At 33.2% G+C, this 19,207-nt stretch overlaps 1 protein-coding gene across 1 annotated transcript; it reads left to right on the forward strand.

Moving 5' to 3' along the window:
* The first annotated feature begins 132 nt into the window (after positions 1 to 132).
* On the forward strand, positions 133 to 17,362 carry LOC125075795 (transcription factor 25). The gene is made up of 14 exons (XM_047687556.1): positions 133 to 191; positions 1,539 to 1,670; positions 1,993 to 2,124; positions 2,210 to 2,403; positions 2,481 to 2,557; positions 3,207 to 3,318; positions 10,086 to 10,146; positions 10,221 to 10,331; positions 10,443 to 10,758; positions 10,977 to 11,127; positions 11,213 to 11,354; positions 11,777 to 11,890; positions 12,138 to 12,319; positions 15,992 to 17,362. The coding sequence occupies exons 2-14, from the start codon at positions 1,548 to 1,550 to the stop codon at positions 16,359 to 16,361; spliced, it is 2,085 nt and encodes a 694-aa protein (XP_047543512.1). The 5' UTR covers positions 133 to 191; positions 1,539 to 1,547; the 3' UTR covers positions 16,362 to 17,362.
* The last annotated feature ends 1,845 nt before the right edge of the window (positions 17,363 to 19,207 follow it).

A 19,207-nucleotide genomic window follows, 5' to 3' on the forward strand; every position in this document is an offset into this window, starting at 1 on the left:
TTACGTTAGAGTATTTTTTACTCTTAACAAGGCTACCTGGAAGGTAAATTGCATGGCTTTGTAATCAATACGGTCACTATTTAAATCGCATGCGCGGAAAGCACCTAGGAAAATTCATTTTAGAAGAAGCCGCCAACGGGTTCAGTGTAATTTGTGACGAAAATCCAATTTTTGAAATCTTATTAAAGCAGGTAAGAAATAATTATAGTTCTAGTGTTAAGACAAAGTTAATTCTATTTTTCATACAGTTCAAAATAGTCAATAATATTTTACTAAAAGAAAGAAATATACAAAATATTAAGTGATTAAGTATTTGATTTAAGTAAAGGTAAAAAGATTTGGTTAAGCGTTTGGTTTCTACTATTACTGTAAACAATTAAGACAAAATTATTTGAAGCATGTACTCTTTCCTAATTTTTGTATTTGTAAGTAATCAAATATTTATGTCCCATTGCCGTAAAATTAACTTAAATGTTAAAAGCATTCTAAAAAAATAGTATTCTAGAATGTTCGAATCCTCCCATTGTCTATTTGCATTCGGTGATCGATACGACTTACTACCGCCCCTCTTGGCCCTTGCCCCTTAATAATCTGTAGTCTCTACTCTATTCTAAAATCAATAGACCCCAAACCCAATAGACAGCGCGATTGCGCGAAACGCGTGCGTGGGAAGTTTTGTATAAAATCTTATTCTATATATCTCAATATCTCAATGACGGTTTGGTTCATCTAGCTGTTTAGATTACCAAATATTATATATACTCTGTCATCTGAATCTTTCATCTGAAGTATTGGTTTTCATGGTGAAATGTGAGTGTGTTATTTTGTAATAAATTGTGACTAACTAGGCTTCAGATTTTAACATCCGCATTATTTCCTGATTCGTAAAATAATTGTAATAGTGGTAGTAAATGAATGCGAGAGTTTTTAAATATACAAAAAATGTATCCAAAATTCAGTTAAAACTTCAGATTGTTTTCTGACACTTCATACTGAATGGCATGTCTAAGAAATATATCAGTCATATGGTGACAATATAAGGCCTGAAAAATATTCTGCGTAGGTACACTACATCAGGTGAAAAGTTATGGCTATACATTAATATGAAAAATTTGTCTTGCAGTACAATTTTGTATGAAAATTTCTAGGGCGGGATTTACGACCTTCTTTAATAAACATTGATACTGCAAGAAATATGATGTATACTTAGCTACTTATCATGATCTTCATGAAGGATTTACTGACCACTTCAAAAAGTTGACAAATGCCTTTATTGAGAGTAAATGTCACATAGCATGTTTTTTGATTTTCCTTTATTCTAAAATATCAAGCCAACGACAAATATGGATCTATAGGTTTTCGGATTGTAAGGGGATCATTTCCTATTCCCAACAAACACTTAATCGTCAAAATTTAGTTGATTAAAGAAAGAGTCTGTGAAGGCAAGGAAACAGCTTGGGGCCTATAGTCTCCTTTTCGTGAGCTTTTTTACCGAATTAATTTACATATTTTTAATAATAGTACATTTTACTATTTAGAAAGTCGAAATGTCGCAAAGAAATGTGAGAAAACTGCTTGGGGCTGCAACAATCCCGCCACCAAATGAAAGTTCAGATGAAGAATATGAACCCCTCTACACCAAAAATGCAAATAAAAGCACATATGAAGGAGTGAGTTATGCTTTTTCTGTTATTCAATGAAAATTGCGAATTTTTTACTTGAACTATACCCCATTATTTTGGTTTTTATATAATATGCAACTGCTGCTGATGCGAATATTAATATGAAATAATATAATAAATATGTATAATTGCTATAAAATAATTTTGGCTAATTACTCAACTCAACTTGCGAATGTTTGTGCAAAGGAGAATGTTATAAAACTATGTATGTAAGAGTTAATAAAAAGCTTAAATTTAGATAAATGTGTTATAATGCATACATATTTCAAGAATTGTTATCACAATCAAGATTAATTTTATTTATTGACAGCTGGTCGTAAGTTCCTCTTCAGAATCGGAACATGAAGCTGTGCCTTCACCTGAAGAGTCTGCGCCTGAGGATAAAAAAGAAAACCAAAAAAGGAAGAAAAAGAAGATAAAGAAGAAGTCAACTACAGATGATGTATGAACACATTATTTAATGTAATTTTCAAATAAATTACAAGATTAGAAATTGTAACTTAATCTTTAAATAAATATTTTTTTAGCTGGATGAAATCGATAAATCTTTACTTGAGGTTAATGCATTGTTAGGGGAGCCTTCTCAGCCTCCCGCTGTTGATCCTGAACCAGAGCCAGATGTTTCACAGGCAGTGTTTGCTACTAAATACAAACACTTAAATGTTGTATATGAGTTGAATAGGATATTCGGTCGTGATAGTGATGAAGAAAACAAGAAACGGTAAACTTTTAATTTGATTATATTCATCGTGTTCATACTGATAATTATATACTTTAATAAAAACTATAATTTCGCAGACGTGGAAGGAAGCCCAATTTAAAGCGTATTCAGAGCAATACTCTAATTAAAAAGGAATATAATTTCAAAAAAGGAGGTAAGTTTTGGTCTACTTTTATTAATAGTATAAAATTTACTTTACAACTATTAGGTAATTTAATAAATTGTTTCAACTTTGATTTTTTTTAACTTTTCTACTGTAAAAGCGCTATAGAAATAATGAAATATACTAAAGTTAGGGTCCATCCTCAATAAGATGATCCATCTATTTTCTTGGTCTTCGTCTAAAGACACGAATATGTCAGTGGCAGTTTTTCAATTTATATGACCCTGTTCATATTGAGAATCGTATCCGGATTTTTAGACGGACGTTTTGCCACTGCGAAAAGCCTTTTAATTCGGGGTCGGATATAGTGTGAATGAATCTGCCGACGGTACGGCGCCAATTTTATCCTTCTACTCTGCCGTGCCCACGGATCACTTTGTAAAAATCAATTTGGCTTCTGCGCTCGTGCAACATATACGTCGATGCCTGTTTCAAAATAGCTGTCTTGTGATACAAAAGGTTGGAAAAATATAAATACAAAAACTTAAGAGTGGCCTGAGATGGCCAAGTGTTACGTGAAAAAGCACGTCTGGCCGCGCTCTTTCGCTTAAGCATGCGGTACCTCTAGTTAAGAACGGGCCCTTACTTCATAAGATGTAAAGTCATCATAGCATTGCCTTTATAAAAAAATAATCCACAGGTCTCTCCATGTCAATAGACCGACGTGAAGACGGTCTGACGTTTTTCAAATTTGACCATAGTCGCGAATATCAACGACACCACATGGAGTTTTTGATGAAGCTGCTACAAATGTATGTATAGCTCTTTAATTAAACTTTTTTGGGAGATGATTTATATTATTAAAATCTCTGATTTCGAAATTAGCAATATACATATTTTGCTCTCGACCTTTCTACTATTGCAGGCAAGCAGACGGTACTGAATAAAAGGTATACTTTTTGCGTATCTGCTTCTTAGCTTGCGTCACTTCCTTATTTTAAATATAATGAAGATTATATATATATTAAAATCGTATCTGTGTGAAAATATTGTAGCTCTAAAATATTTTTAGTAAGGTCTAAACGTGGCATCATACTTTTTTTTATATAATTATTGTTTTATAGCATAAGGTCCTATTCAATATTAGCTACAAACATGTACTATGCAATAAATTATCTTTTGTTCCCATTTTATTATTCATTCGCTGCAGCTACTCAATTGCGATTTGTATTTTTATCAGTAGCTAGCCTTTAATGAAATATATTGGGTGCAATCGAGATAGTAGAAGTATGACGGAATCCACCTAATTCACTAAAAATATTTCGGGTGTGTGGCGACCAATCGATAGCATCGATCTATGGTACAATGGAATATACAATGGAGTGTGAACGTCGATTCGTCATCGAAGTTTTATCAACAATAATTTTACCGATCAGACAAAGCTGCAACGTCAATCTATCGAACAAAGGCATCGATTGATTATCGATCGATTGGTGTGGTAACATCCCAAGTATTTTTGGCGTCTAAGATTTTAAGCCTGTTTTTTGTTAATTAAAGCAATATAATAGTGTAGTAGGTGTCATATATCATCTCAGGAGACTTTATAGTGTAAAAATATTTGCGCAGACACGGGTGCACTCGCTTTACCCTAGAGTCCATTGAAAAGGCAATCTGGCACATACAGACTGAGTTCAGGCAGAATAGTTAGATAATAGAATGTCTTTACGTGATTTCGAAGGCAGTTTTATGCAGCCAACTTTTTAAATCTGGTTGAGTTAGGAATCGTTGGCAATAAAATTTGCAGCCTTGAAAATAACCACTACATAAACACATCAAAAAAATTACACAAAAAGACATCAAAATTAAATATACAATGTGATTTAATAAAATATATTTTCATTTCCAATATAATTAAAAATAATGACTGCCTGGAGTTGTGACATGAACGAATGAGTTGTGACACCCTACTATGATAAATGTCACAACAACAATTTCCGATAATTTTATATTCTAATTATTATCTAGGTTCAAAAAACTATGAATCAACCCGCTACTAAGATCAGCTTATACGAGGGGTGATCCAAAAGTATTTCATATTTTTATTTAAAAGATAATTAGTTATTTCCAGTGCACAATAAAATAAAAATAAAATCATTTTCACTTGTTCATTTACCCACTACATTAGCATAAAAAAACACATAAATAAGCCACGTTTTCCGGGAGATATATTTATTTGAATACCAACCGTCGAAGAGATAACATCAAAATGGAAAAAAAATAAATTAGAGCTGTCAAGTACCTCTGTTTGAAAAAAATGTCTACCAAATACATATACACCGACTAAGTGGAAACATCGGGGGACTCTGCTCCTCCATATTCTACAGTTACACGTTGGGCCAAGGAGTTTAAGCTGTAACATCCACGGAAATGAATATCGCGAACCAAGTCCCTCACTGAAGATAACGTGAAAAAAGTCGAAGGTTTCGTGTTGGCAGATTGAAGAGTGCCCCTCAGGCATAGAGTTGAGGTCACAGGGATCTCATAGTGGCAGTGTTCAAAGAATCCTCACGAACGAATTTCATATGACAAAGGTCTCTGCGCGTTGGGTGCCGAGAATGTTGACCGACGAGCAAAGGAAAAAACGAGTCGACATTTCAAGGGTGAATCTCGAAAAGATTCAAGTAGAGCAGGATTTTTTTTTGTCACGTTTCGTGGCCATGGACGAGACCTGGGTTCACCACTTTGATCCTGAAACCAAACAATAATCAATGAACTGGAAGCGAGCCTCCTCACCGACGCCGAAGAAATTCAAAGTGTCAAAGTCGGCGGGAATGGTTATGGCGTCCGTTTTTCGGAACACTAAAGGAATAATGATGGTGGAATATTTAGAAAAGGGAGCCACTATTACGGGCTCTTACTACGCAGACTAATTAAGGAAAATTGCGGGAGGCCATTAAGAAAAAAGACGCGGCAAACTGAGAGTTACTGCTGTTTCACAAAGACAACGCACCATCTCTGGCCCTATTCGCCAGATCCAACTCCTAGTGGAGGGTCAAATAAATTATTTTTTTCTAAAGGAATTCTGGGTTTAGAAAAAAGATGAACAACATGTATTGACTTGTTAAGAGACTACGTAGAAAAATAAATTATTTTTGAACTATAATCTAATATGTTTAATATTCATTATCATTACTTTTGGATCACCCCCGTAAACATCATCATATTTATTATAGGACTATGTATTCCAAAAGTGCATTTTTGCATAAAAGTTTATTCGAAACTTTGAAAAGGATGCTTTGAAGCACAAGTGCGTCATAGACCCAAAATAAATCCCGCGCAATCAGATTTAGAGTGTTTGGGTCACTTGACAGAAAAAAAAAATGTATTCGGATACATAGACCCTGGAGTTTGAGTCCAGGACCTCAGGTTGTGCGGCCTTATACCAACCGGCCACTAGATAGGCCAGCAGTACTAGGCAGGCATCTCGTCTTGTATCTACTCCAGTTGGAATACCGAATCGGCTATCTGCGTTTATGTATATTTCCTCACATAACTCCTATCCTCTCGTATGTGATGTTAAGAAATAGATTTATTGCTTTACTTATTTACCTTCGCCTTGGCAGTGTTAGAATCTTCAATAAAATTACCTACGAAATGGATGTTGATGTTTTCCCTTAAGAGCGTAGTTTGTAAGCGTGGGAATTTATTTTAGATCACACACATAGATACTTTCCAATAATACAGTTGCATTATGCAGTGTATCGTACGCATCCCCGGAGACAATTAGTTGCTTGTTTTAGGTGCAACAAATAAATTAAATTTTCATTGCGCGTTCATAACGTAGGATTTATTAAAATACATTTAATTACGAGAAATGTATTAGCTATAAGATTGTCACTCGCAAACACAATTATAAATTATTTGTTAGCATAGGGTGCGGTCAGAGTGCTTTAAGATGCTCAATATACATTATGATTTTTATTGTTTCAACCGCATTCGTCTAACTAAATAATTATTATTTTCTGGATATTTTAAGGTTGGTAGGTATACCGAATTAGGGCGTAAAGTGTATAAATTTTATAAATAAAAATAGGTAAATATTAATCAAATAATTTTTTAACTAACAAAAAACTAAAAACAAAATACTTTTTCTTGGTTAAACAAGTCGTTATTTAAAAAAAAATATTTTTATGAAATAATTCAATTAAAATTATTTTATATTACACGAAAATCAGGGGGTTGGGCCGTTGACGGTATCTGGTCATGAAAGGTACTAAGTCTAGCATCAATACACAATGGAATGTATATCAACCGTTTTTTCTTAGCAATATTTTAATAAAGCATTTAAATAATAATTAGAAATTAACCAGACGAACTAAACGACATGAGTAATGGTATGTTGGCGTTTGTTTTAAATTTCGAATTTAGAGAAAAAAATAAGCAGGATAGTGCAAACATTACATTACATTCAGGTATATTCAGGTATTCACTATGTTCATCCTTACAATTTTGTACTTTTAATTCGACATTAGGGGAAAGAGGTTACCCTTCGTACACTTTTTAGATTTGATTTTCTTACTATGTGATTAATTGTCGTATTTACCTAGTTTATGTACTTAAGTGTAACAAAGATATTATAGTTTGTTACAAAAAAGTCCAAAACTATTATAAGAAGTAAAAATTAACAATTGCATCAAACGACTCTCGCGCCCCACCCTTATGCTAACTTATTTATGTGTGCGTAGACGTTTCGCGAAATTATAAGACTCCGCTCGAAATAAAAACTGACGTGCTCTCACCTTGGGCTCTGGGGAGGGACTGAAAATTTATAGACAGAAATGTCGAATAATAAGTCAAAACCGTCAAATTATTTTCTCCATACTAAAAAGTATGGACGACGAATGCCAAAAAGTAAGCAATATTTAAATAAAAATTACTATAATATTGTGTGATATAATAGAAATTAAACAAGGTGAATTTATTATTTGCACTTTTGGGTCCCCATTTAACCCAAAATACATGTATAAACTAGCCGCTAAATAGCTTAAAAAATGTTGATAGAAAAGGTCGATTTCAGTATTTGGAGTGATGTTGACGATGAATTTACTAAGTTATTGATTTTATAAATATGATCCGGTGAAACTTGAGATATATATATATTCAGATACTGAATGTATTTTTTTATCCATAATCAATGCTCCAGTTTTAAGATATTTTGAAAATAGTAAGCGCTATTTTAGCGCTCCGCAAGGACTGTCCAATTAACGTATAGGGGGCAAACGGACAAGATGTTTAACTGATGCAAAACTGATTACTACCATCCATGGATATCCGTAACCAAGGGGCTTGGGCTTGGTGCGTTGTCAGCCTTTTAGTAATGAGTAGGCTCTTTTTATGAAAATTTCTCAATTCATATCGGTTCGGAGAAATAGGTTAAGCAGTAAATGCTTTAATTATCGCGCCGCTGTAATTTTTCGGACATCGGACACGGATTCGGATAGAATTCTTATGCGATATCCCATGGTGGCAGCTGGTTGTCATTTAATCCTAACAATTCCTCGGAACAAACGACGAGTGCGTCCAGGAACACCAGAATACCCACTAAAAAACCAGCGGTACCCTCTCCTTATCTTCGGCGGGCGCCATGTGACGCCAGTGTATGCGGATGGAATTTTAAGCCAGAGCATGCATTGTCGACAATGACTTTGATGCTCCGATCCTCCAAAAAGCTGGTGATCCAGTTGCATAATTTCTCGGAAAGCTCAAAAGAAGGAAGCTTCGAACGAAGTGCTTTGTGCCATATCCTATCAAGGGCCTTAGCTAAGTCCGGAATGGCTGTTAATACCTCCCTCTAGAACTCCGCTGCTTCAGCTCATTTATGACGACCACGACGGAAACCATACTGGCGGTCGCTAATCAGCTGATGCTTCTCTAGGTACCGCAGGAGCTGACATTTCATAATGGACTATATTTAGTACACATAGCTGGCTTTAAGCGTTTGTCCTTTTTTTAGAAACTTGTATACCAAGTAGTATTTTTAAGAGTTCGGGTCTACGCCTAATGTGCTGGAAAAGTAACGTTAATACTGGTGCCAACTATGGAACACAAGAATATGATGATGACAATATGAATGTCCAAAGAAAATTGCTTTATGATCTGCACTTTGCCTGAATTTTACCTCCGGCTTCATAAAGTTGTCTAAACCTTGGCGAGAGACCACAACGCACGTGTTCCCGATGGAAAACACACGGATTTCTTCACAATGCAGCAAGTATGCTCCGATTTCGCCTTTGCAATAAGGCTTTTGAAGTACCTAGTGGCAGACTTGTGTATTTTTTTAAACGCGCTGATTTTACATCATGAGACGATGCGTCAGTCCAATCTTGGTATCATTCGCACTTTAGGCGTGAAGCCCTTTCGATGAAACGACTAAACCAAGGCTAAGATACCAAGTACCCATATCAGTGACCGAGTCTGCAACTACGTCTGGATCATCCGGCGAGAAGTAAATACACCTCCATGGGTAGTTGCAGTTATCCGGCACTGTACTCCGAACAAGACAGTGATCCGAAGAGCCAACCCGTCCAGATGAGAGGTCAACAGAAGGTCCAACAGGGAAGGTGTATGATCCTCCTCCATGTGTTTTTCTTTTTTATATCCAACCAGAGATTTGACGTATTAATGGAGATTATAATTTATTGGGATCGTATTTGGCATAAACTTTCTCCACGAGATCGCATTTTCTTATTAATATTCTCATAATAGATACTGGATTGCAGAATCTTCCAATAAGGTCATGCCGACATGCAATTATGTATAGGAGCCCAGTTTCATTTTAAGTATGTTTTACTTGTAACAAAATGAAAGTATCGAGTAATTTACGGCTGTAAATACTGTATTTGCTTTTATGCTTCAATGGTTTGCACGCTATTATTTTATTGACCTATATAGTGTACCTAGACCTAATAAGTGAACACAGCAGTTTCAGTTTGTTATTGATAAAATATTCGCACCCTTCAATTGATCTACTTACATATATACTTCTTAAAATATAGTATAAACACGTAAAATAAAGTGCGCCTCTAGCATCTAATGACACTAAAGAAATACCTTATTTGAATAAAACTGTATTATTGACTTGGTGGTAGGGCTTTTTGCAAGCCAGTCTGGGTAGGTCCCACTCACTCATCAGATATCCCACCGCCAAACAACAGTACTCAGTATCGTTGTGTTCCGGTTTGAAGGGTGAGTGAGCCAGTGTAGGTATAGGCACAAAGGACATCTTAGTTTCCAAGATTGGCGGCGCATTGGCGATGTAAGGAATGGTTAATATTTCTTTCTGCGCCTTTGTCTATGGGCGGTGGTGACCACTTACCATCAGGTGGCCCATATGCTCGACTGCTAACCTATGACATGAATACTTTAAATACTAAATACTAAAACAAATACTTTAGGTACAGTAATAGTTATACAGTATAGATATGCAGATAAAAACCTAATCGATTTTTATATTATTTGTAACGCATAAATGGATTGTAATTAAATGGACTTTCAACATTTATGATATACATTTTCGCAGGCATCTTATCACAGAAGTTGAGGACGCCCTCAAACATATGCACGTCGAGGGTCTCTTAGAGGTATATTTTAAACACTTTATACTCCATTTCAAGATATTAAGTTTTATATTAAATTTGAATTCATTCCTATTTAGGCCATAGATATGATGTTCAGAGTCGATGATAACTCGGGCGCAAATACTCTCGTGGAACATTTGATTGCCTACATGCAACATGTTGCTCATCCGTCATTCAATATTACCGACGTAAGTACGAGTCGTTAACGTGCGTGTTCATTAATAATAAAATTTAAAAAATCCTAGCTTATTATTTATAATCCCCTTTATTATATTTTTTCAATGATAATGAAATTTCAGATAAGAAATCGTCTGGAATATAAGTTCCCGGAGAACCGTCCGTTCCATATAATTCTGCTCAAGTATCTACATCTCTTGACTAACAGAGCATGTCATCGCACATCGCTTGAGATAGCTAAGCTGCTTCTCAATCTCGATCCTTGCGATCCACTTGCAGTGGTGTTCATAATAGACACGGTGGCATTGCGGGCCAGGGAACATCAATGGCTCATTGAAGCCATTGAATATCTGGATAAGGAGCGTGATGTACTATTTCTCTTTAACATCAAGTTTTCATACGCCTTAGCACACTTCCACGTCGCTACCAAGAAAAAGGGTGAGTTTACACATTACATGTTACCAGTACAATATTGATTAATTCTTTGTAATTTACTAACTATTGTTTTTTTATGTGACCATCTGACAAATAGACCACCCTAGTCATTGAACAAATAATCGATTATTAGGACTAATGATGACTATAAAAAATTAATATTAGGATATCACACTTTCAAATATAATTATATTTCGAAATTTAATTCCGATTATCAATAGCAAAACCGGATCTGACGCTCTGCGACGAGCTGTTGAAGAAAGCTATGATAGCATTCCCGTGGACTGTTAAAGAGATCCTTGAGGCTTCCAAGACCTTTTCTGAAGAGAATCTACGTAATCATGAATTCTTCGACGAATATGCGAGCGCTACGTAAGTTGAGAGCTTTTATTTTTACAAGAAAAGTAAATATTAATTAGTTTTTCAAAAATAGTCATTAAATTTGTTTTAATTTCAGAACGTCTAAGCACCTAAAGGAGCTGACTCATTTGCACGTTGCGTTTGCCGGTTCATGGTGGAACGAGCAGCCGGTGCGCGAGTGGCTCCTGAGAAATGGAACCGAATTAGTCGAAAAATACGACAACGATCCCGCTCTCAAGGTTAAGAAATATTCCATATTTTTTAAATATTTTTTTTAATTTATTTTTTGGCTTTAGGCCATTTTGCATACTCATCTGGATAGCTACCAAGTAGGTAAGCCAGTTTAGTAATAGGTACAAATGGAATTTATTTTTTCAAATAATAGAAATCAAAAGATTATTCTATTCTTGAAATTTAATTTATTATTCCATATGGGGCATTCCTTTATGATCACAGCGTTAATGATTAACTAGCAGCTATTGATATCAAGTTTAAGTAACAGCCATATTATTTGTAAGACAATTGCTTATGATTTATTCAAATCTAACGAAAAGATTCCAATCCAACCGTATATATGACGTTTGTATTGGAATCTTTTCGTCTATGTGTATGTTTGATGAATGAATAGCTGAAGAGGAAATAACATTGTTTATTATTTTAGGAAGAGGTCAAGAGGATGGAACAAGTGCGAAACACTCTATTCCGCGGCATGCCGACGGAAGTGCTGCGGCACCTCAGCGTCATAAAGTATATGGCAGATCTGCTTATCGATAGAGTAAGTAATGAATCTCTTATAACAGGAGCTTGTTATATAATCGCTGTCGAAAAGTTTGTCCCGATTTCTGATACTAAGTCAGGTCGGAATATATCGGTCTTTTAGTAAGTCTAACTCTACATTTAAAAAAAAAAAACTGAAATAATTATACATCACATTTATAAATTTGTAACTTTTATTTTAATATTGTGTTATAATAATTGTTAGGAAAATGTCTGTATCAATAATCTCTCGTAACCTTCCACAGGAGATTCCTAATGTCGAGCAAACATACAGCTTCGACCCGCACCCGGCACGGGACAGCGTCAACCGCTACAGCTACGCCACTCCGTTGAACACAGCCTATCTGCAGCTGAATTTGGACAGTGCTCTCATTACAAACTTCTTCGCATCGCTAAATCCTAACTTCGAAGTGCCGTCTCCCGAGGAGTATGTTATGAATCATATTTTCAAACAAGGCAGCTAACATGTTAATTGTTGTCTGTTTAAATAAACGCAATATAATATTTCAGATGTTAGCGATTTACTGTTAGTTTGCCATGAGCAATGAATTTTCATATATTTTGCCTTGCTTGTTTTGCTGTTATCATTATATGTCGTTATTTCATATTCGAAATCACTTTTGGTCTTGGCGACAAGGCTGCGATTAAATAGAGAAAAAAAAAACATTACCTAAATCGATTAGGTCACTTCTTTCGTTCCGTTACCTTTTATATTCGAAACAAAAGAGGAAATTGTGATAAAAACTTATTTATTCATGTTCTAGAAGATTAACAAAAGTGGCTTCAGAATTTAAATGTTATGGATGTAGCATGTTTCTTAAGAAGATTAAGCTGCGTATTCACTATGTTCGCGAACCTATAGGGCTCAGCGTTTCTGCAATCGCTCCAGTGGTGGATACGGCCACACTCTCGACGCATGCGACGTTCCATGCTCAGCAGTGAACGCTCCACAGGCTCTTGTTTAGCGAAGACTAAGCTTAGTTCAGTGAGCTATGGCTCTGTATAGATGAGGCCGTGATTTACCGATTTAGGAGTGGGCCACCAGGGCAACTCTATCTTGTGGGGGCTGGGTCCCCCCCCCCAAATAGAGATTCCAACGAGTTAACAATTTTAATATAATAGATGTTTAGACGTCGAGATATAGACAAATTATTATAATATTTTATTTACATACTATTAATGTTTTAAAAGTTACTGATACAAATAGTAAACATATTATTGACAAACCTAAGTGACAGAAATGAAAATGTCCAAATTAATTTGTAAAATAAAAATTAGAATCCCCACTATTTTATGGCCGCAGGGTCTCCAGACCTTTAAATCCGGCCCTGAGTTTAGAACTACCGACTCTGGCAACGCCATGTTAACTCAAATCTCATAAATGAATACTGTGTTCCTTGTCTCCATTAGTGCAGTTGCAGATACGTTGATTGCTGTTGGTGTACGAACTTAGTGAATAGCTATTACGTGTTTTCAATAATATCCCGTTTCCTCTAGCGTCCGTGTACACTACACGAAATCCATGCTTTTTAGCTCTTCTTAGTAATATATATATATATATCCTTATGTATACATACAAATATTCCTTCAAATGTTTCTGTTATTATGTTTGAACGGCTTTGTTTCGGTCGCTTTGTTTTATTTTATATTTGTTGTTTTCAAATTACAGATACTGAGATGAGCTACGACGTTCGAAAAATATTTCCAAAGTTACCTGAATTTTATTATTATAAGTTCAGGTAATTTTGGAAATATAAAGTAAGGTAAGATGTCCTCTGAAGTCTTGACTAACTTGTGGTTAAGTGCTAAGCTACTAAGGGTAGTTATTTTAACAAAACAATTTTATATTGTATAATTTTGTTCATATATATTGGATGGAATTTTTGTCCGTTTGTCTGTTTCATCTACAAATATAGTTAATTAATAATAATTCGATCAAGTGCATGCATGCAGTTTCGCAAGTAGTTATTTATTAATAGAAAAAAAATGTATGTTAAATAAATGTATTAGTTTGACTGTGCTAATTTTGAATGTAATTTTTGCTTTCAAATATATGGTTACGTTATATTTCAAAATTATGAAAAGGTGTTATTATAGTATTTAGTATTACAAATCATTACAGATCAATACAAAGTTTTATACATTATGAATTTGAGAAAATTATAGTAAAGTGAATTGACTGATGGAATTGATGGAATTTTCATTCAATTCCGTATATAGTTATAATGTGCGGCTTCGCGAGCTCAAGCGAGATAAATAAGATAGTATGAAAATATATTAATGCAATTATTATGGAAGAAATTTTGAATGATTATAATACATTCATATATACAATAATACGTTCGATTGTTATAGTTAGTTCAAACCACGAAGACGCGCCACATTATATTCCGCGGGGTTCGGGAGGTCATCGGGAAATTTGCTCTAATAAAATAATTGTTTGTTCTATGTTTTTTTTTTTTTTTCACTAACATTGTTCAAGATTGTCTAATTCAAATTCTTCTTGTTTTGCGCTTATCAAATTTAAAATCAAAGGAAATATAAATGCAGAATTGCCTTCACGCAAATAATATTACATTTGAAGCAAGTTTTAAGAAAATAGAACTATACGATTTAATTTATAAATATTAAGATATATCTTCAATAAGTAAAAGTCGACTACTTATTAAATGGTCTGGGTTCCTCGCATCGCGCTTGCCCTTTATCGACCGCCCTGCAAACCTGTCGAAAACATATGATGTATAGCCAAAAATTATTTTGCCAGTCTTAATTATGATCAAAATTGTTCTTAAATAACTTCCATTTAAAATAAAACTGAATCAAGGAAATAATGACGTTTGAGTTAATACACGTCGGTTTGTTGAAAAATGAGAGACATGTGTTTAAAATAGTTTAATTAAGATTTTAGTTTTAGTATAAATAAATGTCTGTAAATGTACGGGCTTTGAATCAAATATATATAAACTTACGTATAATCAGTATTAAGCGAACATTCACACTAATATACTATTCATGATATGTACATAGGTACTTTTTAATGAAACTTATTTTGGACAATAATCTTACGAATATAGATTTGATGAATGCGAGTATAAGTGCTATTTAAATTTATTTTTATACAATCATGTTTTTGATTTTCTAATATTTTATATTATTAGGTAAATACTTTCCCATTATACTCCAACATTTTTAACATTCAAGGATGTACTACGTGCTAAATAGTGGCACCAAATACACTACACTACACCTAGTAGTTGCCTTTGAATCTATTTTATCGCTTAACTTACAATTAGTGTTCGTGCATAGCAATAGAAATCACACTAGCAGCTTACATTGTACACTTGCACTGTAGCGATTTCGAAGAAGAGTAGGGCGCGTTATCGTGGTTTAAACTACTTATACGCGTTTATTTACTATATTTGTTTCACGAATATATAATAATTACTAAGTAGGTTTCATAAAAATAATATATTGGATTATATAACTGGCACTAAAACATAAAATTAATCCCTTGTAATGTTTTCGTCCTTTCAATTGTTCGCTCATGTGCGACTGCTGCTTTACAGAGTATAATGCAAGTGATCGGTCGATTATGTTATTCATGAAGATCATATCTATCAAATAAAAATATTTTCATAACGTAATATTAAATAAAAATAAATAAATATAAATATAAATATTTTTAACGTTAATTTATCCATACGTTGTCAATAAGTATTACCGGCTACGAGGTAAATGAATTGGCACAATTTATTTTCTTTTCTAAATATATTCTACGATTAATTTTGCATATAATTGTTGTAAAACCAAATTCAAAGCCATGTTATCACAACAATTAAGTTACTTGAAAAACTGTAAATGCATGTGTTATTTCAATAATTTAATTGCTTATTATTCTAATACTTTATTTAAATATATAATAATCTTTAATTGTTTAGAGCAAAATGTAGGTAAATAGTAAAAATACTATTTATATATTAACAACTTAATGCAAATACTGCATTTTGAAATAGTTTAAAACATACAAAGTTATTTAAAATTCTAATACAAAATTTATTCATTTTATTTTATTGAATCTTTAATTTTATTAAATTTTCAGGTTGCATGCGTTATATTTTTCGGGACCAACATTGAATCAACTAAGAAACGCTATAAATGTAATTGATGAGATAGATGATGAAGATAGTGAAGATGAAGAGAGCGAGGATGAAGAAAGTGACGATGGGGATGCTGCAGAGAGTTACGAAGAGGATGGCGATATCGAAGATAGTGAGGACGATGACGAGGAAGCCGAGGAGAGCCAGGAAGAAGAAGAAGAAGAAGAGGAGGAGGATGAGGAAGACGAAGACGAAGAAGATGAAGATGAAGACAGCGATGGCGATGAGTCAGCAAATGAGAGTGAAGACGAAAAATCAAATAAAAATTCATGCAACAGGATTGACGAACCGGAAGAAGTCTGGACGGACTAAGATCAAAGAGACAAAACAACAAGAAAAACATAGAGGCATACAACAACATTTGAATTTCAATTTAACTAAAGAATAAAACAATATTAATTTGTTTAGTTTCTAAACATTTTTAACAAAGGTTTATTGCCTTCGAAACAAAATTTCCTTTAGTAACTTTCTGTTATTTATCTTCTGAGATTAAGTCTTTAAAGGTTTAGGAAAATATTTTCTTCACAAAATATAATTGTATATTTCTTTATCGTCAGTGTTTTCCGCAGTAAACAGTACAAGTACTACAAATTATTTACTTATATAAAATTAAGCTTCCTTTTCACAACATACAACATAGAAATGTTAGAATTGAACAAGGAAAACTATTATTGATGATATTTATTTTGACATAATATTACTTCAGACTCCCTTTTATTTTTAAGTTAAATTATTGTTAATTTATGATTACCCGGCATTTGAGAACGAGATGGGTAATAATAAATAAATAAAGTTCTCAATACTTAACTACACGTAAAACTTAAGTATTCGATGTTTTTATGTAATAGTTGTAAGTTGGCTTACTTTGATATTTATTTATAGAGCAGTTTTGATTAACTTTTATATAATTTAAAAGAAACAACGATATTATTTTATCTATTTTATGACATATATTAAAACATCTTCATTTAAATCGTTATGCTACTGTGGTCTAAAATTAACACCAGTAGTTTATTACTTTTACTTAGCATATCAAAATCTGATGATGAATAGCAGCCAAACGAGAAATTTAAATATTTTACGTTGCACAATTTTTTAGTAATAGTTACAATATAATCAAATTAATAATAATATTATAATAATTGTAGCATTATACGACAGATATATATGTAAAGATATAGATAATGGAAATGCGTCAGTTTGAAAACCATTGTATTTATACCCTGTACAAGATAGCTTGATCTTTTTGACAGATGTCAATTTTTCTGATCGACATAACTTTACAATGACGAACATATTATTTTCTTAATTTAATGATTTTAAAAATTGTAAAAATAATTAAGAAAATACATATAATACAAAAGTTCCTAAAGATTCAAGGGTTATCCGAAAATTTTTAGACTGTTTTCTATTATATATTATTGCTTTAAAGAAAAATTTAAATAGAAACACTGAAAATAATAGACGCTTGTACAATGTTACATCAGTCGGACGGTAGGGACGCGAACAACATGCAGTAACTGCTACAAATATCGATTACAAAAAACCTTATTAAAGGTCATTGTTAAGTTATTGTTACGAAATTCCTTTTGGTTGGGGTCTCTCTGGCTAGTGGTTGGGGTCTCTTTAGCTGGTATAACTTTCTCAGAAAGATAAGTTAAAAAAAATTGAATTCTAATTTGAATTACGCATTCAATCTTTCCATCGACTGTTATATATATGTTATATTATATTTTCTGTTTCTCATCACTAGCCCGTCTGTCAAAAACATCAAGCTAACTTGAACAGGTATAACGGTGCCTCTTGATTAAAAAAATACGTTTATTTTCCATGAGAATGGCAACAATTTCTTACAATAATATGGCGTGATTGGTGCTTCGGTTTCGATATCAATTACAGTTGGTATAAACGATATTGCATAATAATCAATTTAGTGTAAAACACTATTTATTACATTATATAGAGGTCAATGTTAAGAGCATCTGTACTGAGCGAGTCGAGTCAAAGCCGCGATGGACACATCAATATACCCAATTACCTAAATCGAAGTGACGAGAAATTTATTGGAAAAATAAAATAAATATGTATAAGGTATTTTTTTATAACAAAAACTTTTCGGTGAAAAAAAAAACAAAAACTATTTTTGGGCGCCTGGCGTGTGACGCCTTTAATACGAAACTGACGGAGAACAGGTTGCATATGAAATTGTTAGACACGCGAACTGAATAAACTCGTGTTACCTATCAAAACCCCTAAATATATATCTGTGCACTATAATCATATATGTCGTATTTTCGGAATCTTTATATAGGTGTCTATAATCGATATTAGATGTAATCAAATAACTAATGTTTTGTCAGGCACTATCAACTTTGCCTAAGGCAGGTCAGTACTTGCCGTGTTTTTAGTCAGTTACTTTGTCATAATAACTTGAGTACGTTATATAAAATTAAATGTTATTATTTGTATTGTATTTAACGAAATTGAAAATATTTATACAAAGGTTATGAAAAATTTATTACGTTGACATTTTGTTGTGAATGCGAAATGGACAGACGTTTCCAATTTTTGTTATTTATTGTTATTTAAGGAACATTTTCTTGTTTTAATCGGCGCATGTCCACCCAACGCTGTTATTATGATTGTCAATTATTCAAAATTATACGATGTGTATATTTGAAAAGGAAAGGCTGAACTGTTTAGAATTAAAGTGGGGTTTAAATCGGGAAGGTTGTGGCTTATGATGTTATACACATAATAGGTTAAAAAAAAAAACAAAAAATTGTTTAAATTTCATTTAGTTTATGCAATTAAATTGATAGTGTGGTGACTATAACATATATGCATACGGTAATACTTTGTATGAGATATTTAATATCTAACATATGAATTAAATATTTATAACCTTTGATATTATCACTTATTCTGATTTATATTTGAAAACATAATTAGGTGATAAAATATTTTTGTTGTAAAATATTTATGATTATATTAACTTACGCTATGTCCCGGCATCGGATGGGTACTATTCAATGTTATATATAGCCTACTCCAAGAACTAAGCGCGAAAATAAAAATAAACAATATTAGACGAGTTGATGCTCATTGGTACATCGCGAGACCTTTAATAAGTTATGATATTATTTACGCAACATATC

Source organism: Vanessa atalanta, chromosome Z (genome assembly GCF_905147765.1).
Source record: "Vanessa atalanta chromosome Z, ilVanAtal1.2, whole genome shotgun sequence".
Lineage (NCBI taxonomy): Eukaryota > Metazoa > Arthropoda > Insecta > Lepidoptera > Nymphalidae > Vanessa > Vanessa atalanta.